The sequence below is a fragment of the Mastigoproctus giganteus genome, chromosome 8 (assembly GCF_048544385.1).
Source record: "Mastigoproctus giganteus isolate SK-2022 chromosome 8, ASM4854438v1, whole genome shotgun sequence".
NCBI classification, from domain to species: domain Eukaryota; kingdom Metazoa; phylum Arthropoda; class Arachnida; order Uropygi; family Thelyphonidae; genus Mastigoproctus; species Mastigoproctus giganteus.
The window spans coordinates 74,709,937-74,735,701 of NC_143582.1; the positions used below are offsets into that span (position 1 = coordinate 74,709,937).

Here is a 25,765-nt window from a genome sequence, read left to right on the forward strand (position 1 = left end):
ACACATTGTCATGGGCTTGCGACCAAGTACATACGAGTCGGGCGACAACCCCCCCTCCACAGACACACAATGTACTACCACAGAATATGTCAGCTAGTTCACGAACACCCCCTCACCCAGTATTCAACGAACCGACATATCAACAGGTTACAAATCTTTCCTCGTGTGCGCTATCGCAGGACCAGATTTCATTTTTATCCAAAGGACTAAATTATAATTTACGACATCAAAAACTACCTAAAAAACAATGCGAAAGGAAGGAAAATCGTTTTGAATATTTTCGTTATTCTTTTTAATTTTTAATTGCGTTAAATGATTTTTAATTGTGTTAAATTGATTTTTAATTATTTATTTTTTACTCTAATGTAAGTTTCCGATTTTTTTCGTTTTAATTTCTGGAGAGTATCATACGGAAGTGATCTATGTACTATATTGAGGTAAACTCCTCTTATTATTTTACAAATATTAATATCAACGTAGAACGTATTGAGTATTACAGCTCTGATTCATACTATCTAAAGTCAGAAAAGTAAGTAGGTTTTTTTTGGATTTTATAATTTGTGCCAATACATTATTAGTTACGAAGCACATGATGTGTGAAAAATATGTTTACAATGTAAAACATCAAGATCACAAAAGGGAAGAAGTTTTTTTTTTTGTTTGTTTGTTGAAAGTACAAATGCTGCTGGAGGTTTTATAAGCAGCATGTTTATTTCAATTTTAGTATAACAAGCCAATTTAATATAACAAGTCAGAGGGGTCGCTTCGCTCTCCTCTAACTTGTGTCACATGAACCTGAACTATATGTTTTTATATTATATTACTTTAGTGGGGAAACCCCACTCCTTTAATATTTTATTTTTACACCCCCCCTTTTAAAAATCAAACGATGTAAAAATTATATTATATTATATTATTTTATTATTTAAAAACAAATTAATAACAAAACCATCATTTATGTATTTGATTATAAACATTTCTTGTCCTATTTTTTATTGTTTTTTGATTCATTTTCCGTTAATACAAAGAGATTTTTAGCTACCTTCACTCTACTTAATTCAATGTACAATTGTCCGTGCGAAAACATGGTGATGTTAAGTCAACACCAACCTTAGATAATGTTACCTTGACTTGTTTATTGTCATACTAAAAGCCAATTTCACAGGAAACTGCACTGTTGAAAAATGAAGTTATATTCCCATTCATGTGAATACATATGAATCGTGGAATATGTGCTTTCGATCCAGCTCTGTCACCTGTGACATGTTTGCAAACAAAACATTTCTTCCTTATTTCCACTACAGTAGCCATGTTTTTATATCTAAGTTTCTTAAAACCATAACAATTGCATTTACCTTTAACAGTAATTTATGCGGAGGTAAACTGAAGGCTCCAGAGAATAAAGTGTTTCGGGTGTAACAGAGTTGTGTTCTTCAGCATTACAACTATCTGGCATAATTTGGTCTGTGAATAAACTATTTTCAATTTTCCTGGGATCTTAATTTCGGATAAAATTTTTTAATTCAGCGAACAGTATTATTTGTTGCAGCTAAAATTGCACATTGAAACTTTTCTTCCAAAGCAGTTTCGATACTTTTAAAACCATCATATATTAAATTTCCTGAACTGCAGATATTTTCAGGAATCTCTATTTGATCATTTTCTTTTTTTTATCAGTGATTGGAGTTTCAGTAGAGCTATCAACAATTTGTGATTCATTTTTTTTTTTGCTCTTTTCATATCTTTCCTTTCTTAATTGTGAAGCCTTTAACTTATTATAATTGTTTTGTTTTCTTCGATATCAGGATTTTAAGTGCTGCTTCATACTCTTCAAGATCTTTTCTTTTCTTCTCTTCTCAGCTTTTCTGATAATCTTTCTCTTTTCTATTACTGCCATTATTAACAACATTGCTAATAGCTGAAGAAACTTTTGAAAAAATTGAATCATTACCTTGAGACGTAGAATTATAAAATTAAAAACACTAAAAATTAAACTCTACAATCAACAACAGCCAAACTCTCAACATTGTGTGATGTGATAATGCTATTAAACGCTATCTGGTAATGAGTCATTGCTGTGGTTATGTGCAGCTTAATTAAGAGTGACTGTGGTTATGTGCAGCTTAATTAAGAGCTTAATTAAGTGCCTAGGCGTGGTCTTTGAGACAGACCTGTCACTTACTTTCTTGTAGTATGATGCAATTAGCCCCACCTTGCACAAAGCAAAAAGTGTGCACATGAAAAGGCACTATTTTCCAAAATATTCTTTTATATATAGACATAATCTTCCTAATATTGCTGGTCGTTATTAAGGAAAAGGTTTCCTAAATTAAAATTCACAAAACAAGTATATGGTTTTTTGAGTTCTCAGGACAAAATTGGGAGAAGAGGTGGAAGCCTGGGGATAGGAAGATATGGAGAAGTGGTTGTTGCATGTATGCCTAGACCTGCCTATGGCAGAGCACTAATTATGACCCATTAGCAAAAGATCTAGCTTGGTATAGAATGAGTAAAATTAAAGAAAACCAAAAACTTTTCCAGAAATAAAAAATAAAAGTGGATTCTTGACACTCCACGTCACTGTCTTTCTCGTGAACTGGGGGTACTGCCACTGTTGGATTAGTTGAGTAAAGTTTTAAGAAATTAGTGGAGTTGTAAAATATTAATATCACATTATATTAGATATGGTGGTGTGATAAATCTAAACCAGTTACTATTAACACTAAAAATTGTTCATTTTCCTGGAATTCAACACATATACCGTATTTGTCATACAATTATAAAATATAAGCATATGTTATGTTGATTAACAGAATTTTCTCATATAGCTCTTCAACCCAGGTTTAGAAGCTTCTGCACCCCACATCGTGGAGCAAATACGTTACATATTAGAGAGTATTTTAGAGAAAGGAATGGGCACAAGAGGATTGATTAATGGATTACAGAAAGATGATGGCAAATTTAAATTTCAGACATCTGCAGATCTTGATGATATTACATTCTTTTGGGAATTTTGTGCATGTTCTTCAAATGAAAACTATTTGGTAAGTATTGAAACCAACAGTCCATTTTAATGCAGTGTAAATCTAGGAAATTTGAATTAAAAATTTCTTTAAAATTGTAAAAAAAACCAAAAAAAAAAAAAAAAAACCAAGTGTACGCATGAAAGATGTTTTATATGAAAACATCTTTGACGAAAATGTGAAACGGAAATGACGTAAATTACGCCACTTCCAAAATGATGCTAATGCACCCACTAACATTGATTTGGCAGAGTAAGTAGTGGCATGAAATTGGTTTTACTTCAGTCCGAAATTTAGTAGGTGCTGCCAAAGATTTTTTTACATCAAAAATTCTAAAATAGTTCTATAAATTCATAATGTAAATATTGGAATGAAGCTACTGTAATATGAAATATCCAATTGTGATAGGAATCTTAAAAATGTCTCATTTGTTACAATGTAATACACTTGATTTCTGAAATTATATAGTGAAGATATATAAGACACATGTAAATAATAAATGCAAATTACTCAAATTTTTTTTATTTTCTCTCATTCAATTTTTTTCCTGCTTCCCTTTTATACACTAGATAGAGAATTTAAAATTAGCTATCTAAAATTATCTTGGTCCCAATTGTTATGGAAACCAGGATTAAGAAAACCATCCTAAAGACAGGTCCTTATTATGTTCCCATGCCTTTGCTATAATTTACCTCACTGCAAGTATTTGATCCTGGTATACCCTGTTAGCCTAATTGTTCTCCAAGATTACATACATTTAACAGTTCTAATCTTCTTTAAGATACTTCTATACATTTTACTGGGTACACTAAGGAATCAAATCCCCTGTAATTTCCACATTCACTTTTATGTATCCTTTTTAAGTATTGGCTATTAACGACTGTTTGAAATATTGGCTACAATGATATCTTTACAGTAATGTAAACTTATGCACTTAAATGAAACCTTTCATTTTTAAGTATTTTGAGATTACATTATTATAGAGATAGCAACCCAGTCACTGAAGAAGTAGGACAGAAGGTACCACAAAATGTGTGAGTAGTACAGTAAATATTCCTAGCAAGAAATAAAGACATTCTGATTCTATTCAGTGTTAGAGTATAGATGTATATTCATCTAGAGTCAATGAATACCGTGCATCCAAAACCAATGAATTTTTGAAATGCTGAATGAGTTCTTCTTTCTTAGTTTTATAATAATTCAGAACCATATTTTTAATTCCATTCACTGAGGCTGGTGGTAATTTATCGTATTTATTTATCTGAAGGTGAAGGCTTGATTGTATAAACTCACTCTTGGCAATTGAATTAAAAGAAAATCCATCTAAAGCAGCTAATTTTGAAATCTCTTCTTCCATAGATTTTTTAACGATAAAGTTTTCTAATGTTCTTACCATTTTTACGGGAGGTTCACTGTTATCTTGTTTAATGTCAATCTGATGCATTTTCTTTAAATGCAACATCAAAGATGATGTAGATCCTCCAGGTGACTTCATTATCTTCTGACATTTCGAACATTGTGCTTCATCTTTGCTTTTTCGAGCAAAATAATTCCATACATTTGATTTCATCTTAGAGTAATAAATATTAATTAGTAGGAATTTATATCACCGACAATTTTAAATAAAAATATTGAAGATAACAAAGGCACAATACTATGCATCACTCCCGCAAGCACTGAATGAAGAGTTTAAACAAGGCAAGTTTCAAAATTTTCACGAAAGAAATTTTTTATTTATTTACTTGCAATTTTTTTTTCCCCAATTAAATCTATTGTATTTTCAAAATTACATAAAAGCTAAATTTGGTGAAGCTGCTTTTTGGAGAACATTTGATCGCAAATTTAATAGGAATAAAGAAGCAAAAAACTTTCTACGTTTGACATTTGATGCAATATGCAGCGAATCTGTTTCTAGTGGGTAACCATCAATAAGGCACATTCCATAACTTGCCAGGCGAACAAGATAGATGGAACGGAGAAATGTTGAGCATTTTCTTTTACGCTATCGCTCTGACTCACTCGGTCGTAAATGAGTACGCCTGCATCGTGCACTGATACATTCAGGGGTTAATGGGATACAAACCACTGATTTCCTTGTGTAGTGACCACTTGAACTGAGCCTTCTTAACACAGTTGGGTTGGAAATGTCTTCACCTGTAGCCGCAGCAACTTCAAGAAATGGTTGATGACAGGATATCAACAGGATATTTTTAAAGATAAAAGATACCCCTCCTAGATTTGGGCCACTTGCCAATGAGATTTACCTAATTTTATTTTATGTTTAATTCGTACCTAAATAAACATAAAATAAAAAACATGTTTAAAACATAAAGCAGTTGAACGATCCAGACAAACGAACAAACAAAAGAAAATGTGCGTAACAAAAAACTATATTCGAGGGCTAACTAAGAAAATATTTGAATCTGGTTTTAGAAGCTCGGTTTCAGTTTTAACAACTCAATATGAAAACTGATTTAAGCAGTTTTATAAAACCGGTATGCAAGCCCTAGTCATTACTAACAGATTAAAAAGAATACTTGATGAGAATCAACCGAAAGAGCAAGCTGGCTTTAGGACAGGATTCTCAACTGTGGATCACCTTCACGTAATATCACAGCTAATAGAGAAAGCAAATGAATATAAAACACCGTTATGCTTGGCATTTATAGATTATGAAAAGGCATTTGACTCCATACAGCATAAGGCAATGTTTCGGGCACTGGAAAGACAAGGCATAGATACCCCATATATTATGATTTTGAAGAAAATATATGAGAATGCTACCTCCTTTATTAGACTAGACAAAGACAGTAGCAAATTTAAAATTGTAGCAAATTTAAAATTGAGAAAGGAGTTTGACAAGGAGACAATATCTCCGAAGTTGTTTACTGCTGCCCTTGAGGAGGCTTTCAGAAGGTTAGACTGGTCACAGAAAGGAGTCAATGTGAATGGAGAGTACCTAAACCATTTACGATTTGCAGATGACATTGTAGTCATAAGCAATGATCCCAAAGAATTAGAGGAAAACCTTAATCAGTTATGTAGAGTTAGTAAGGATTTTGGACTAAAGATGAATATGGCTAAAACAAAAGTAATGATGAACAAGTATGCCACAGAAAGGGATATAATGATTGAAGGAGCAGTAATTGAAAAGGTGGAGTCATATACTTATCTGGGACAAGTCATTAGCTGTAATAATGATAAATGGCTGGAAGTCAAGAGAAGAATAAATTTTGGATGGATAGCATTCAGTAAATATAGTCATATACTGAGGAGCAATATCCCAATTTGTCTGAAACGTAAAATAATGAACCAGTGTATACACCATGACTTATGGAAGTGAAACTTGGGCACTCACCAAAAGAATAGAAGAGGAGCTGAGAACTACACAGCGAAGAATGGAACGAATTATATTGGGAATCAGACTGTTAGATAAGAATAGAAACACATGGATTAGGCAGCAAACTCAAGTAAAGGACATTCTTATCAAAACTAAAGAACTAAAATGGTCTGGGCAGGACACATAGCTCGAAGACATGATGACAGATGGACTAAGAAAATAACAGAATGGTACCCAAGAGGAGCTATAAGAAAACCTGGAAGACAACGACGGAAATGAGCAGATGAAATTCATGAGTTTATGGGTAGTAAATGGATGGCCATTTACTTCAGGATGAAGGCCTCTCCAGCAACTTTCCAGTTGCTGGAGAGGCCTTCATCCTGAAGTGGATTGTAAATGGCTGCTGATGATGAACTCAGTGAGAATGATTCTTTCAAATTCATGATTAAGGCTCCAAAATTCTTAACCATATTGATGAGAATCATCAGTGCATTGATGTTTTATTTGATTAGTTGTAAAATGGTTTTAATGAACTGGTATCAGTTCATTAGCTACTGCCTTCCAAGTTGGATTGCAGGTGATCATGATCAGGGTGGTCATACTTTCACACATTCTGATTGTGCCTTAAGTGCACTCATCTACATAACAAAGACCAAATGTGAAATGGAAATCAAGATAATTGGTCAATATTGGTAGCACCTCTAGTTGCATTTAAGGTATTCTTGTGGTGAACTTAGTTTTCAGTTTGGAGTTTCTTTTGGCTCATTCAAATGAATCTGTTTTTGTATATAATGTTTTTGTATATATATATATATATTCATAGAAAAGGCCTCCGTAGCAGAGTGGTCAGGAGAGGGAGTGCAGTAGCACACGCTCTTTGAGTAGACCTGGGGTTCAAGTCCCTGACTGCTGAATACAGTCGATCTACTAACCCGCAATGGACCAGCATGGCAGATTATGGTCCATTTCCCTCAGCATGAATTGTTGAGGAGGCTTCCATCCTGCAGTGGGTTGATAATGGCTGCACTTTTATTCATAGAAAATTGGTGCAAGAGATATTTGCATTGCACGATATAAAAACTTCTACCTCACTGTATTGTTTTTCAGGGTTGATGTTTTTTGTTATTTGGTTTTTAGGAGCATTAGCAACTAAGACCATATTGCTCCGGGATATGCGGTGGTCATTCCCTGACCTTTCCGCATCCTCCGTATTTGGTGGTGACGGGCTCGAACCTCGGTCTAATAAAGAAGCGTGTGCTATGCACTGCGGCTCCTTCACACCTGGATACGGAGGCGCCTTTGAGGGTTGAAATTCGTGTTGTAGGGTTATTTGTGACATTTGAAAATTATAGCCATAATTTTCATACCGGAAAATATGAAGATTCTGAAATACATTGTGTGTGTGTGTGCATTTCAGCAGCTTTCTAAATGGAATTGTGTTCCTGAATACCAACACAGTGTATCAATACATTGATACAATACGATAAACATGGTCATGAAAATTAAATTAATTGTTATAATAACCACTCTTCTACCCTGTGACATTCATGATATAGTTTATTAATCTCACGTGACAGAAGAGTGGTTATTATAACAATTAATTAATTCTCATGGAAAACAACCATGTAACGTTCTTCCCTAACTATATTAAACATGTATCAACACATGTTCACCAGACAGCAAAAATTACTGCATTTCTATGCTGCAACTTATTGTATATAGTACTTTAAAAGTATGTGTAAGATTATTATATATATATATATATATATATATATATATACACACACACTTGTAAAGTAAAGTTAAAAGCTGATTATTTCTGCTACCAAAATATAATATGAATCAGTGCCAAAATTTTCACAGTCAATTTTTGCGAAGTCCCAGTGTCGAGCTCTGGGACTTGGAGAAAAACCATCACTCACACTGCATGGTGAAAGAGATAGGATTTGCTATTGAGACTAAATATGGATTTCGGCACTTCAAATTCACAGTAAGAAAAGTCATATTATTACACCAGATGGTGAGAGTCGTCTATCACCAAGGAATGCCTCACCTCTGATGATACAGAGGTGAGGCATTCCTCTGTGTGATGTGGATGCTACACCTCAATCTATGCTTACTTTGATTCACACCTGGGTAGTTGCCTCCAGTATATTAGTTGCAGTGTTTCAGGGCTTGTACATAGGGGTATACCCAGGGTTACTAAGAGAGTGACCATTGTGTAGGTGCAAGCAGGGGACTTGGTTGTCGCAGAATGATCAGACTTCACCAAAATTCAGCTCAGTTGACTTCTGTGGCATATAAATATCAGTTCCATCAGCATTTTAGACTCCAAGGTAGCAGCAGCCTTAGCTTGTCATACCCAGAAGAGTATCTGTGACAGGCCACAGGGATCCATTGTTCGGATTTTAACGCTAACCTTGTCCAAGCCCAAGGATGTTTTTTGCATAAATTAAAACATCTTTCGTGCGTACAGAGTACACAATCTTTTTTTTTTTTTTTTATATGAAAACATATTTTTTTAAATATTTTCTTAAAATAACAGCATTGGAATAGGTGGTTTGTTCTTTTTTGAAATTTCTTCCATTCTTTGGGCGTGGTGTAATTTGTTGCCATGAAGATGAAGCTTTGCACTGCTAAGATTAGCAGAAAGTGGCTCTTGTTAAAAGAACTTTCCTGTGAAAACTGACTCCCTCATGATTAGTGCTGTAGTTGTTTTTGCTGTCACTTTTTATTTTCACTTGTGAAAATGAAACTCCATATTCTCTGGTATTGGCACTTCAATTGTTTATATAGGCATCTGTCAACAATTCAAGCATGTCCTATTGTCACATGCTTGAAAAATTCAAGCATGTGATAATAGTACTGCAGAATTGGACAGAAAGATGCCACTAATTTTAAATTCATATTTTTATTGAATGCATTAGGTTTGATGAAAACATGTTATTTTGTTTATGGATAAATTTCTTCATTAATAAAACAATTAATGATCGAAAGGAAACACAGTAACTGATGAATACTAAAAACAATGACATCTCTGATAGTAATTTTTTTATTTAAATTTAACGATCACCATAGCACAGTTTGTTTGTACACAGCCATCTATGATTAAAGATAGCAGTCTTTCACATCATAAATACCATCCATTTAGAAAAGTTATATTTATATTCTAATTCAAATCAGTGTGTTGGGGGGGGGGAAATGCAAGGGTACCCTGGTGAAGATGGATACCTCAGTTCAGCATGATGAAAGAAATCAAAAGTGTCTGTTATTCCTGCTCAGAATGTGTTATTATTCTGGTTACATATTAGGTTGATGCATTTTTAGGTGTGTTGATTATATGTGCTATTGTCTTCATTTACATCCATCCATATGCATGTAACAACTCAACTAATAGATGTGTTTTCATGAAATTTTATATTTGGGCCTTTTAAACATATTTATTGAGCCATTCCAAATTTTATTAAAAGCAGGCTAATAGAAATCTAGCAATTGTTTCCTTTTTTTTTTTCATCCTCATATAATAACTCATCTCCAAATGGATGAATTTTCAAAATTCAATTTTCAGAATTTTCAAAATCCAAATATGAATTTTCAATTCATATTTGGTTCTTTCAGAAAGATTGGTAGAGCGTATTCCTGATTTCATTAAAATTGGACCAGTAGAAATCTGACAATTATTATTTGTTTTCGCATCTGTTTGTAATAACTTGCCTTCCAGTGGATAGATTTTCATGGGATTTTATATTTTGTTCTTTTAGAATGATTTGTTGGGCCTTCCCAAATTTCATTAAGATCTGATCAATAGAAATCTATCAATTATTATTTATTTTTTCACATAGACATAGGCTATCCATTCACTGTATTTTGAGCTGAAACAACTTTTGGAAAGTTTTTTTTTTTTTTTTGGCTGATGCTGTATAAGCTTGCTTTCTTGCATTATAAATATTATATGCCTCTTCTAGTGCTAGTACTGGATATTATTTTTGTTGCCATGTGCTAGCTGTAGAAATTTTTGTTATAAATCATGAGTTATTATTATTTGTTAATGCATTGAGTATAAAACTGACATGTTATATTGGTCTATTTCAGCTATGTGAGCACTTAATTTCACCTTTAATAGGAATGGTTTCAGAACTGGAGAGGCGTCAAATTGAGTTAATCAAGATCCTTAAAAAAAAGGATAAAGAAATTGAAAGCTATAAAGAAGGAACGATAATGAGAAGTATTTATGATTTTATATTTAGTTAAATTTTTAGATATACTCGTATACAGTCAGTCCTCGTATAGCATGTGTTTACACTACACGAATTAAATTATACATGATTTATAAATAGGGGAACAATGTCGTATAAAACACAACTGGATTCACTTATGCACAATTCGCCTTTGCATTTACAAGAAATTGCAGTCAAACTCAGGAATCATTCCAATTGAATGCAACACAACATGAATGAAGAGAAGATTCTGAAAATTTGTGTTTTTATATGAGTGAAGATATCAGTGAAGGGGAAACACATTTCACCATAATAATTTAAAAAACCACAGAATTCCAGGTATAGATATTGCAAATGCAGTTATGTCGAGTTTACTACCCATTTATAACAGATTCCATTAGCAGGAACGCCTAATAAACTGGAAAGTGCATATTGTTTTTATTGTTTTATGGTAGTGACCTCCAGAAATGTGCTTTAGTAAAATGTGAGCTAGTCTGAGGTGATAATAGTGTGTTTCTGCCTTTACTGCATTGTTTATTCAGTTTTACATGTGCACTCCTTTTTTTATGTGTACCAAGTGTGCCTCCTAATTTTTTTTCCTTTTATACTGTAATTGTGCTTTATTCCTTAAAAATGAGTAAAATCTTGAAAAAAAAAAAAAAAGTGTGAAAAGGAAGCCTCCTGCTGAAGATACTACAGATTCAGAGTGAAAAAGAAAAGCAATATCAATGAGAAAAAATACGGAATTGTGAAATGCTTTGAGCGAAATAAAAGAACATGTGATATCGTGTGTGCTACAGGCTTAAATGAGGCAATGCTGAGAACAATTAAAAAGAATGCAGAGAAAATAAAAGAAACTTTCATAGCAGGAACAACTCAGTATAATAAAATCCATTGGATCATGACACAAAGAATTGGAAGAGATGGAACTTGTGTTATTTGTTTGGATAGAAGATCATTAGCATTAGCATTAGTAGAGGCATTTGATGCAAGAAAGCAAGCTTATGCAGCATCAACCAAAAAAAAAAATAAAAATAAATAAATAAAAAATAACCACTTCCACTTCGCCCCTCTGTTCGTTCGAAATACCTGTCCAGGTGAGCCTTAAACTTATTTAGGCTATCAACTTCCACGACAAGGGATGGAAGTCTATTCCACCAACCAACCACCCACCCACTGGCTAAAGGCAAATTTCCTCACGTCTATCCTACCTCTGTCTTTTCTCAATTTGAATTTATGCCCGCTCAGGTGATTATTCTGAGCAAGAGGAAGAATCCCATCAGCATTGAGCATGCTCAAACCATTCAAGGCTTTATACACATCTATCAGATCACCTCGCTGGTGCCTAGTCCCCAGACACTGTAATTTGCAAAACTTAAGCCTTTCTTCATAAGAGCACCCCTTTGTTCCATTCACTAATCTTGTTGCCCTTCTCTGTACTTGTTCCAGCATCTCTACATCCTTCTTGAAATGAGGCCTCCAGACCTGTATACAGTACTCTAGGTGTGGCCTGACCATTGCCTTATACAAGGGAATAATCACCTCCTTATCCCTGCTAGAAAAATTCCTATATATCATCGACAATACACCATGAGCTACTCTTGCAGCCCGTCTGCACTGCTCAGAAAACTTCATATCTGCCTGCACAACCACCCCCAGGTCCCTTTCATTCTCTACCACTGTCAGTGTAGTACCACAGAGTTGATACGTTGCTCTGGGGTTGCTGTTTCCCATATGTAGTACTTTACATTTGTCAATGTTAAACTTCATTTGCCACCTCTCAGCCCATCTGCTCAACCTTTCCACATCCTGTTGCAGTAGCATAGTGTCAGTAGTGTCCTTGACAACCCTGCCAACCTTCGTATCGTCTGCAAACTTGGACATTAAGCTTGATATACCATCATCAATATCATTTATAAATACAGAAAACAATAATGGACCCAAGGACCCTGAGGGACTCCACTAATAACATTAGTCCACAATGAGCAGTGTCCGTTGATTACCACTCTCTGTCTTCTCTCCCTCAACCACCCCTTTATCCATAGCAGCAATTTGCCTCCAATGCCACACTGCTCCAATTTGTGCAGCAGTCTTCCATGTGTAACAGTATCAAAAGTCTTTCTAAGATCCAAGTATATAATATCAAAGTTATTCCCTGCATCCAGGTCTTTTGTGACTGCATCATAGTATCCAATCAAATTGGTCAGGAAAGACTTCCCCTTAACAAAACCATGCTGTGTCTGAATTATTGCTGCAGTCTTGTCTAGATGATCCTGCAGTGCTTCTTTAACCAGTGCCTCCATTAATTTTCCAGGAACAGAAGTTAAACTAACAGGTCTATAATTACTTGTGTCGCCCTTTGATCCTCCTTTGTCAATTTGGGTCACATTTGCACATCTCCAGTCCATGGTTACTTCCCCTGAGTCCAAGGAAGCTCTCATAATTATGGCTAAGGGTTTGCTTACTTCCTTTGCTGCCTCCTTTAATATAACTGGATAGATCCCATCCACCCCAGGTGCCTTTCTTGTATTTATCTTCAACAATTTCTCCTCCACTTTACTCTCAGTTATTACAAGATTCTCTAGCTTACTGCCAGAGTTGAATACACCTCTGGCATTCCCCTCGCTCATGTGTGAATGTCGATGCAAAATATTCATTCAATTTGTTAGCTACCTGAGCAGGATCATCAACAGTTGACCCATCGATATCAAGTGGACCAATCTGATTCATTCCCTTCCTTCTAGAGTTTACATAAGTAAAGAACTCTTTGCTGTTTTTCCTTGCATCCCTTGCCAAAGATTTCTCATAATCTGCCTTCGCCTGCCTAACCTCCTTTGTAACTTGGTTACAGATCAACTTGTATCTATCATAGGCTATGTGTCACGTGTTAATTTGTATGTATCCCATGCATTTTTCTTCTCTGCCATATGTCTCATTAGTTCATCTGACATCCACTTAGGGGTAAACCTTGAACAATATTTCTTAGTTGGTATGTAAAGCCTAGTAGCTTCCAAGATAAGTTCTTTGAATGCTTCCCATTTTGAATTTGCTGTTGGTAACATCATCAGTTGGTCCCACTGTATAGAATTTAAATACTGTCTCAGTCCATCGTAGTCGCCTTTACGAAAGCAATAACCCTTCCCTTTACCCCTAATGGTAGTTACCTCTTTGAGTAAATCCCACATCAGCACACTGTGATCACTGCCACCCAGTGGTTCATTTACCTGCAGATTCTTAATGCATGAAGAATCACTACTGATAATCAAATCAAGAGTATTACTCCCTCTAGTTGCCTCCCGAACATGCTGATGTAGAAAACAATCATCCAATAAATCCACAAAAGCCTTGCTAGTGTGTGAGTAACCAGCCCCCAAATTCCAGTCAATATCTGGGAAATTAAAATCCCCGATTATAAGACTCTCTGATTTACTGGCCCACTCTATTTCCCTGTACAGTTTCTTATTATACTCATCAGAGTCATTAGGCCTATAGCACACTCCTACTCTCAATTTTGATCTCCCAATGCTTATGTCACACCAAACTGACTCAACACTGCACTGTCCAGCAACGTCCACTGGCTTCACTTCCTTGGATTTTATGTATTTCTTAACTAATAGCATAACCCCTCCTCCCTTCCTATCCTGTCTGTAGACGTTGTACTCCCCAAATTGCAGTTCTGCGTCCCTTATATCTGTGTGACACCACGTCTCTGATATCCCAACAATATCTGACTTCGATGTTTTGAGCAATACCTCAAATTCATCAAATTTATTTACTAAACTCCTAGCATTGGTGTACACGCAAGTATACCTGCACCTGTTTCTATTCTTAGCTACCCTAACACAACCCATGTGTTTACTTGTACTGCAATGGCTCCCAGCAGTCTCTGAAATACCATGCATCTTATTTTTCAGGCTTCTGCTCATTCTAATAGAAGCAGTGCAAGAATCTCTTTCACCTCTGCCAGTGGCTACTGTCAATCTATTGGTCTTTGTCTCCCCCCCCCAAGCTAGCAGTTTTCCGACCCACCTAACACTGCCTCAATAGCATCAGCAAACATTCTTGCACCCTTTCTATTTAAGTGTATCCCATCCCTGTAGAATCAGTCTCTACTGTTAACAAGTACAGACCAGGCTGAAAAAAATTCTACCCCTTGAGCCTTGCACAATCTTTCCAGGGCCGATTTGATCGACAGGGCTCTCATCATATACTCCCTCCTATCATGTCTGGGCAGAATTGCAGACACTTTCAAATTCAACCCTAATTCACGGCTTTTTTTTCAACAGTGACCTGTACTTGTTAAGTAATTCCACCGGTCTCCTATTCTTAATATCATTAGTATGTTATCAAACAAAGAACAAGTATATTAACAAATATATTATCAAACAAAGAACAAGTATATTAACAAATATATTATCAAACAAAGAACAAGTTTGCTTATGATAGAAACAAAAGTATTAGCAATATTTTATTATGTAATAATCGTAATAAAATAAGTGTTTTATTATTACACAAATACAGTACTTATTTAATTTATTACGATTATTTATTGTGTTTGATAATGGTTTTTGGTTACAAATGCATGTTCGATCTTGGGTGGTTGGCACATAACCCTATTTTCCCCATAAGTCCTATTATTTATATTGCATGATTTTTCATTACACAAGGGTTTCTAGGAATACAACTATCGTGTTATATGAAGACTGACTGTATTTCGATTTTCATATCTAAGTTATTATAAATTTCTTTGCACACATTCATTAAAGCTTGAAGTTGTTACTTGAACTGTAAGTGCTATAAAAATTTGTTGTATAATGAGTATTAGTATCGGCAAATGATGCAAGGAAGCAAGTTTGTACAGCATTAGCTATCTGCAAAAAAAAAAAAAAAATATATATATATATATATATAAATAAAGTACAATAAAAAAATACTTCTCACATCACCTGTCCATTCCTCTAATAATTTGTCTTTATTCCTCCTTAAATTTATTGAGACTATCCACTTCCACAACACCAGATGGAAGTTTGTTCCAGTAACCAAGTACCCTCTGGCTGAAAGCAAATTTCATCAAATATGCCCTGCAGTCATCCTTCTCCAGTTTAAATTTATGCTCCATTATGTCAGGCGCCTCTGTAGCCAGGTGGGAAGGAGCAGCACACGCTTCTTGATTAGACCGGGGTTTGAGCCCGTCACCACCAAATACGGAGGATGCGGAAAGGTCAGGGAATGACCACCGCATATCCCGGAGCAATATGGCCTTAGTTGCTAATGCTCCTAAAAACCAAATAACAACAACAAATAACAATGCTCCATTATGTGTGCAACTTTTGCCCATCTCTGTCAAAACCAGATTGTTTTATTGCCACTTCAGTCAAAGATAAAGCTGACCTGCTGGCATTTTATTTTGCTTCCAACTCGTGTATCTTGGTAAACGGCGCCTCCGTAGCCAGGTGGGCAGGAGCAGCAGTGCTTAGCACACGCTTCTTGATTAGACCGGGGTTCGAGCCTGTGACCACCAAATACGGAGGATGCGGAAAAGTTAGACAATGACCACCGCATATCCCCGGAGCAATATGGCCTTAGTTGCTAATGCTCCTAAAAACCAAATAACAACAACATCTTGGTAAACCACCTTCTACCATTCCTAGTGCATTCCATTCAATGCCTCCTGTGGTCTTCTGTCAGAAGGATTTTGAACAATTTTGATGCTAAGAAAGCTCTAGGTCATGTGGTATTTCTCTACTTGTTTTTAAAACCTGTGCTCCTGAGCCTACTATTGTTTTGTTTTGCTTGTTTTCCCTTTCTTATTCCATAGCTGTTTTCTCTTCTGCTTAGAAATTTGCTCATATCCAGCCAGTTCGTAAAAAGAATGACAAATCCCTCCCATCCAATTATGGTTCCATTGCACTTACATCTACTCTTTCTAAAGTAATGGAGAAATCAATTAACCACCAACTCTTAAACTATCTAGAAACCTTCCATCTGATCATTGATTGCCAGTATGGATTCCATCAGTGTCAATCCACTGGATATTCTGGTTTATGTTACCTATCTATGGATAAATTCAATGGGAAAGTTTGGTGAAACTAATGCAGTGGCTCTTGACGTTTAAAAGGCTTTCAATTGTGTTTGGCATAATGGTTCCTCTAAATAAGCTTCCATCTTGTGGTTTGCCAACTGTTTTTTTGTAATTGGGTATCCAGTTTTCTCTCTGACTGCTCATGGCACTCTGTCTTCTAATGCATGTGTTCCCCAAGGTTGAGTTCTTTCTCTTACTCTTTTCTTCTTGTATATTAATGACCTTCCTCCATTTACTGGCACTCCTATCCATAGTTTTGCCGATGTTAGCACATTGCATTCTATCTTCCAATTTGAGAAACCTTGCCCTGCACAGACAGCTTCAACTTCTCGAATATCCACCACCAATTTCTTAAATGTTGATGTCCAGATAATTCTCCAGTGGGGCAAAGATAAGTCAGTTGATTTCAATCTTTCTAAAACTTGGTGCTGTCTTAAATCTTGCAAAAAGGTGTCTTCTGATCCTATGCTTATCTTTGATGACACTCTGATTTCTAGACAAGATCACATATCTCTATTGAGGATTACCCTTACTTCTAATCTCTCTCTCTTGGCATAAGCACATTGCAAATGTGCTTCCTCTGCATCTAAAAAACTGGGTTTTCTCGTTTGCTCTTGGTGTTACTTTTCTTCCAAACAGCTGTTCACTACAAATTGCAAATCCACCCTACCAAGGAATATTGTTCCCACATCTGGGGCAGTGCCCTCAAAACCTTTTTGAGGTGTCTAGATTCCATTCAAAAGAAGGCAGTTAGGTTAATTAACGACTCATCTCTAACAAAGTCTCTCCACTCTGTCTCGTAGACATTCTGTTTCTGCTGCATTCCTTTCTATAGATACATCCATGGCCACTGTTCTTCTGAATTGGCTTCTGTAATTCCCACTCTATTCCAAAGCAGTCTGAATATGTGCCGCAACTAGTCAACATCCTTTTACCGTCTAACTTCAAACTCACAGAACCAACTTTTGTTCTTCCTCGTTTATTCATTCAACTCCTGTTTTTTTGTTCCAAAAAACAGGAGTTGAATGAATGAATAACCTCCCCTCATATGTTTTTCCTGAAAATTACAATCTACAGAAATTCATGTCTAATATCAACAAGTGTCTTCTTTCATCTTCAATGTTCAATCCATGCATGGTACTAAGTACTATAGGTTCTAATACCTTTTGTGCTTGTGGTTTTCATTAAAAAACAAAAAAACATTGGTAGAGCAATGTTAAATTACTTTGCAATTTTTGTTTTGGTGTACTCCCTTCTTTGATGATAAATCATTTTATTTTTGGTTTGTATCCATGTTGAACTGTGCTAATTTTCACTTTTGACACAAACCAAATGTTTATTTCACTAACAGCTAAAAAGTATTCAAAATGTGACATTCTCACTTCCACAGAATAAGTTATTGTTTGAAGTGTGTGCTGTTGAGTGACTGGTTTGTGTGCATGACTAAAAAATAAATGCACTAATGTTCTTGTATTCTCTCAATTTTGTGGGAACTCCTCTGATCCTATGTGGTTATCCTGAAGTATAAACAGAAAAGTTATTTATTTTATTGCTCCATTGCCCACAGCTGTAACATAAATTATACCAATCATGTTTTAACTACCCTTGCATTTCACATTAAACTGATGGATACAACTACTCTTCTCCTGAAGTGACAAAGTGACCTTGACATCTTGGTATTGTGGTACAATCAGCATATTTTGTCCTAACCATATTTTGTATTAAGCAAATTTTTTAACTTGAGAATACCTATTTAATTTGAAGGGGAATGAGATCTACTTTTTATAAATGAGACTCTATATAAATCAAATTGTATTAACTAGGCTTTCCTCTATCTGATTGAAACCTGTAACATGTACAGTATTCATAACCATTACTTTGCAAAACAACTGTAGACATTTTACAATAGGGTGAAAGTGTATGAGTACCAGTAGCAAAGGAACTGGATACTGTCTTCAAATGCCTATTTACAAACAAAAAAAGGATTGTGGGAGTGTAGTCCAAGATGGGTGAGACAAGCTCTGCTTCGTCCCACCTTGAATAACATAGCAGACAGGGAAGTTTATATGATTATTGACTTGGATGCATTGCAGCATATCTCTATCAATGGTTAAGATTACCATGTGTAATCTTGCACTGAGTTCCTCTAGATTATTATGCACTGAAATGTACATCAGATAGGAAAACATCTGGAGGATTAAGACCAGGACATCTTGTTGGCCATATCATGTCATAGAATAAGTTGATGTTTGAATTATATGCTGTTGAGTGACTATGGTTTGTGGGAACTCCTGTGATCCTATGTGGTCATCCTGGAATATAAACAGAAAATTTATTTATTTTATTGCTCCCTTGCCCACAGCTGTAGCATAAATTATGCCAATCATGTGGCGGTAGAGGTGGTGTTCCAGAAATCACTGTGGTTTTGATACAGTGGTGCACCTACATGTATCTGAATGTGGCAGATGCACAATCACATTGAAATTGGAGGTCCCAACGAACTATCAGTGGAACATTTTCCATCAGCGTTGGTAAGAGTTCATTCAGGAATGATATGTAAGCATCTTGAGGTCAGACAGTCATGTAGGGAATAGAGCCCAATGATGTATTTTCCTGAACTCTTGGCCCAAATGTTAATTGACTACAAAAGCTAATAGCCATTCACAAGCACAGGATTTGTTTTAAAACTACATATGACTATTTTGGCCATTAAAAATACCATTTCTCATGAACCATGCTTCATCTATCTTTAAATTTTCTTTAAATGTGGCAATCACTCCTGCCCAACCTACATTTTCTGTGTGCGAATTAGACTTCACCTGATCTCTCCCCAATACCCCACTGCAGTCAAGCCACCACATGACATTTACATCTGGGTGATGATGGGTTGGATAGTAGTTGGGCAGGTTCCTAAGCAACTACAGTGGCATTGCCTTCATGTGGCACACATCAAGTATGCATGCCGCAATGTGTCACAATTCATGTCACATGCTGAAAAGTGGCCTACTCATTCTAATGAGTAAGCCACTTTTCAGCATGTTCACCCTTCCCAAGCATCCTGTGTTAACTGAAAAGATTTCAGAATGGCTGAGTTCCATACACTCTGCTAGTGAAAGCTGATCAAGTTCAGAGTGACAGTGGTCAAGTTTATTACCACATGGTCAGAGATCATATTATGCATATTTGTCCAAGAAGAGAAAGTGAAGTTATAAAATTTTCACATGTTGTATATTGAAAATATATTCTTAATCCAAAAATGTCAGTGTTATCTCAAACATTCAGCCTGTCAGGTGTTCATATACCATTTACTGTACGTGTACATCCTGTATATTTATAGGGTATCCTCCACTTAAAAAAGGATAAATATATTTTTTAAATTGGTAATATTACATAATTGAACAAAAAATAAAGTACTTAAGAACTGAGATACATAACTTTAAAATATGATTTCATTTTCATAATTATATGTATGACAGCATCAAATTAAAGCTGTGATCACAATGTTTTATAAAAATGTTTCTAGCTCTGGAAAAGAGAAGAGGCTAGCAGTTGAATAATTAGCCCCCTAATGTTTTGGTTAATTATTTATCTGTGCATGCATGCTGTGGTATTAGAGAGGAATTACTTGAAGTTTTAAACCATCATGTGATGGGGATACTAGCTAACCCCAATCCCATGCCCCCTTTGAGGGGGTTGCCCTTCTTGTCTCAGCCCTAATCTATTCCCTATAACTTCCATCCTCCCATCAGCCCATTTCCTTTATATTATATGCACACATTTTTTTTAGCAGGGCTCGTCCTCTAGAACCCAGAGGGGTTCTATAGGGAGTCCCAGAGGGTAGCCCAGTATGGATAATCAACAAATGGTGCAGAAAGCTTGTCTTCTCATGGCAAGGAATGGAACTAGCCAGTGAATTTTAAAGTGATTTTCTTTACTACAGGGACCAATGTGGTATTATCACTAAGAGCTTATAAAAAAAAAAAAAGGGAAACTCTAAACACATAATAAATACAGCAAATTCCTGCTGCACTTAAAGTTGAACTTGGCAAGATGTGATTCTACTTCTGTGTGCTAAGCCACCTATTATTTAAAATAAAATAAAAGACAAAGCACCACTCACCCCTAGCAAAGCAAATGTACACCCCTCTGCCCAAGGAGACACATGCCTGCACTCAGCAGCCAAATCATGATCATAACAAAAAATATTGTCTTATGGGGAAATTAATGTTCCATTAAGTTAGTGAATATTTGCATTCAAAACAAAACAGAGACTTTGAAATCTGCAGTGCATGCACCATGAATAGGCAACTCAATTTTTAGTTGGTGCATCTACCTATACCATATAGGCGCCTCCGTAGCCAGGTGGGCAGGAGCAGCAGTGCGTAGCACACGCTTCTTGATTAGACCAGGGTTTGGGCCCGTGACCACCAAATACGGAGGATGCGGAAAGGTCAGGGAATGACCACTGCATATCCTAAAAAAACCAAATAACAAATAACCTCTACCATATACAGGTAGGTTAGGCAAAATGGTAATGGCTTATTACATTATAGTTATATATATATATTTTTATTCTTATAGATAGTATTCCATTATTTACTAAGCTGTAAAACTAAGAAAAAATAAATTATTATTCTTAATTCTTGCCACTCTAATTATTATAGATTATATGATAACACAACCATTTGTTGAGGACAAGTTCTTCTATGATATGAGTACTTCTGTGGTAAGTAAAATCATAAATATTTAGAAATATAGCATACATTTCTTGGAATTGTAAATTGAATTTTTTTTGTTCATTAATTAATTTGAAAAAAAAATTACGGGGGAAATCTCCATAATTAAAACTCTATAGCATGAAAAATTATAGCTGCATCATGTTATTATCAAAAGAAACATTTTACATAAGATAACATTTGAACCTATGCCTATCACAGAATGCCAGATAATTTCATTTAATTATCCCAGTAAGATGTTATTACAACAATTGTAAAAAAGAAGGTAGTAGTAGCAGTGGCATTGATGCAAGAAAGCAAGTGTATGAGCTTATGCAGCATCAGTCAAAAAAAAAAAAAAAAAAATCACACCATTCCCTCCAAATGCCTGTCCAGTTCCTCCTTAAATTTATTCAACCTATCAACTTCCACAACGACAGATGGAAGTTTGTTCCAGCAATTAACCACCCGCTGGCTAAAGGCAAATTTCCGCACATCTAATCTACATCTGTCTTTTCTTAATTTGAATTTATGCCCCCTTAGATTCGTAATCTGAACAAGTGGAAGGATCCCATCAGAATTCAGCGTGCTCAACCCATTCAAGGCCTTATAGACCTCAATCAGATCACCACGCAGGTGCCTAGTCTCCAGCCACTGCAATTTGCAGAACTTAAGCCTCTCTTGGTAAGAGGATCCCTTCATTCCCCTCACCAATCTTGTTGCCCTTCTCTGTACACGCTCAAGTAAATCTACATCCTTCCTAAAATGAGGCCTCCAGACCTGTATGCAGTACTCAAGGCGTGGCCTGACCATTGCCTTATACAGAGGGATAATCACCTCCTTTTCCCTGTTAGAAAAATTCCTATATATCATTGACAAAACCCCATGACCTGCCCTGGCAGCCTGTCTGCATTTCTCAGAAAACTTCATATCTGACTGCACAATTACTCCCAGGTCTTTTTCATTTTCTACCACCTTAAGTGTAGTACCACACAGTTGGTACGTTTCTCTGGGGTTACATCTACCCATATGCAGTACTTTGCATTTGTCAAGGTTAAACTTCAATTGCCACTTCTTAGCTCATCTGCCCAAATTATCTAGATCCTGTTGCAGTAGCACACTGCCATTACTGTCATTAACAACCCTGCCAACCTTTGTATCATTTGCAAGCTTCGACATTAAGCCTGATATACCTTCATCAATATCATTGATAAATATACAAAACAACAGTGGACCTAATACCGAACTCTGTGGGACTCCACTAATAACATTAGTCCAAGAAGAGCACCACCCATTGATTACCACCCTCTGTCTTCTCCCACTTAACCATCCTTTTATCCATTGTAGCAACTTACCCTTAATACCATTCTGCTCCAATTTGTACAATAGTCTTCCATGCACAACAGAGTCAAAAGCTTTCCTGAAATCCAAATATATAATATCAAAATTATTTTTTGCATCCAGTTCCTTTCTAACCACATCATAATATCCTATCAAATTTGTCAGACAAGACTTTCCCTTAACAAACCCATGCTGTGTCTGAATTATTACTGCAGTCTTGTCTAGATGATCCTGCAATGCATCTTTAACCAGTGACTCCATTATTTTACCCGGAACAGAAGTTAAACTAACTGGTCTGTAATTACTCGTGTCACCCTTTGATGATCCCCCTTTGTGAATTGGGGATACATTTGCACATCTCCAGTCCGTGGGAACCTCCCTTGAGTCCAAGGACGCTCTCATAATTATGGCTAAGGGTTTGCTTAGTTGCTTTGCCGCCTCCTTTAATATAACTGGATAGATCCCATCCACCCCAGGTGCTTTTCTTATGTTTAACTTCAACAATTTCTCCTCCACTTTGCTTTCAGTTATTACAAAATCATAACCATTTAGGCCTAAACCTTGAACAATATTTCTTAATAGGTATGAAACTTTTAGTAGCTTCCACAATTAATTCCTTGAATGCTTCCCACTTAGAATTTATTGTTGGTAACATTGTCAGTTTATCCCAGTGTACAGAATTTAAAAACTGTTGGAGACCACTGTACTCACCTTTACGGAAGCAAAAACCCTTTCCTTTACCCCTGATGGTAATTAAATATTTAAGTAAATCCCACATCAGTACACTATGATCACTGCCACCAGTGGTTCCTTTATCTGCAAATTCTTAATACACGAATGATCACTGCTGATAACCAGATCAAGAGTATTACTTTCTCTGGTTGCCTCTCGAACATGTTGCTGCAGAAAACAATCATCCAATAAATCCACAAAAGTCTGACTAGTGTGTGAGTGCCCAGCCCACAAGTTCCAGTCAATATCTGGGAAGTTAAAATCCCCCATTATAAGACATTCCGATTTACTAGCCCACTCTATTTCTCTGTACAATTGTTCATTGTACTCATTCGAGTCATTAGGCCTATAACAGACTCCTACTCTTATTTTTGCTTTTGCAGTACTTATGTCACACCAAACTGACTCAACAGTGCATTGTTCATCTATATCAACTGGATGCACTTCTTTTGATTTTATGTTTTTCTTAATTAACAGCATAACACCTCCTCCCTTTCTATCCTGTCTATTCTTTCTGTACACATTGTACTCCCCAAATTCCAGTTCAGCATTCCTTATCACACAGAGACGTGGTGTCACACAGCATTCATCTGTGTGACACAACGTCTCTGCTATCCCAACAATATCCGCCTTTGATGTCTTGACCAACACTTCAAATTCATCAAATTTATTTACTATACTTCTAGCATTAGTATACATGCAAGCATACATGCTCCTACTCCTATTCTTAGTTACCGTAACACATCCCATATACCCACCTATTTCAGGATGATGGCGCCTCCATAGCCAGGTGGGAAGGAGCAGCAGTGCGTAGCACACGCTTCTTGATTAGACCGGGGTTCGAGCCCGACACCACCACAATATGGAGAATGCGGAAAGGTCATGGAATGACCACCGTATATCCCGGAGCAATATGGCCTTAGTTGCTAATGCTCCTAAAAACCAAATAACAAACTAACAAACTTTCAGGATGACTGCCAACCGTCCCTGAAACCCCCAACACCCCACGCTCCAGGTCGCTACTTATTCTAATAGAAGTTGTGCAAGAATCACCTTCAACTCTGCCTACGGCTACTGTTAAACTATTAGTCCTTGTATCCCCCCCCCCAAGATAGCAGTTTTCCGACCCACCTAACACTGCCTCGATAGCATCAGCAAATATTCTTGCACCCTTTCTATTTAAGTGTATCCCATCCCTATAGAAGCAGTCTCTCCTGTTAACAAGTACAGTCCAGGCTGAAAAAAATTCTATCCCTTGAGCCTTGCACATTCTTTCCAGTGCTGAATTGATTGACAAGGCTCTCATCATATACTCCCTTCTGTCGTGTCTGGGCAGAATTGCAGACACTTTCAAATTCAACCCTAATTCTCGGCTTTTGTTCAACAGTGACCTGTACTTGTTAAGTAATTCTGCCGGTCTCCTACTCCTAATATCATTAGTGCCAACGTGTACAACTATATCACCTTTTGTGCCCTTAAAAGATGATATCTGCTCTACAACGTCATCAACCTTTGCCCCTGGCAGACATACCCTGGTCCTGTTCCACCTATCCTTTTTACAAAGCATGTTTCCAGTTTCCCTGACAATAGAGTCTCCAACAACTACTAGTTCCTGAGGGACCAGTGCATTCTGCCTTGGGGGTTGCCGCTGTGTTACGTGATAACCAAGTGCAAGCTCTGGCGTTGATGTGGGCAGCTGAGAGCCTGATGGGCTCCTCAATTTAGATCTTTCGAGGGCATCCACCCTGTCCTTCAAGCTCTCATATAGGCCCATAAAAACGCTGTGTTGTCGCCTGATTTCCTTACACTCCTTACATCGCGCATACACAAAGACATCCCCCATGGCAATGTCATGTTCCATTCCAGAGAGTTCGGCAAACATTTCACAAGTTGCACATTTTTTTAGGCTGTGTTGCGTTGGAGAATCGCCCCCCTCAGTTCTCCCCTGAGTCACAGCACTCCTGCCACTCTGAGCCCGTTGCTTTGCTGCTCTAGTTTGGGGCATGATACTTTAAATTAATAAAATCAATAAATTAAATTAATTAAATGTCAATACTACGCTATCTAATAGAAACAGTGAAGTGTATTACTCTATAAATTATACGTTAGAGCTACCTAACTACCTCAATTAAAAATTTTAATTCCCTACCACTATATACAAAAACAATGGCTGCAAGATTCGAACGAAATAACGGTTATTAAGTATCTTAATTTTATTTTAAAACGAGTCTCCTTAAATGCATTTTTGAAAATATATACATAAAGATCATAATTAAAGTGTTAGTCCCCTTTAATTGTGATCTGCCTGAAATGTT

The 25,765-nt window shown here is 36.4% G+C and overlaps 1 protein-coding gene across 4 annotated transcripts in view; it reads left to right on the top strand.

The window, feature by feature from the left end:
- The window catches only part of LOC150081642 (non-homologous end-joining factor 1-like), a 180,963-nt gene that overhangs the window by 86,694 nt on the left and 68,504 nt on the right, over nucleotides 1-25,765 (top strand). For all 4 annotated transcript variants that reach the window (XM_090379505.1, XM_090379503.1, XM_090379504.1 and 1 more), the window contains 3 exons: nucleotides 2,829-3,044; nucleotides 10,456-10,588; nucleotides 21,327-21,388. In XM_090379505.1, the coding sequence (XP_090235631.1) occupies nucleotides 2,829-3,044; nucleotides 10,456-10,588; nucleotides 21,327-21,388 (411 nt within the window). The remainder of the gene's footprint in view (nucleotides 1-2,828; nucleotides 3,045-10,455; nucleotides 10,589-21,326; nucleotides 21,389-25,765) is intronic.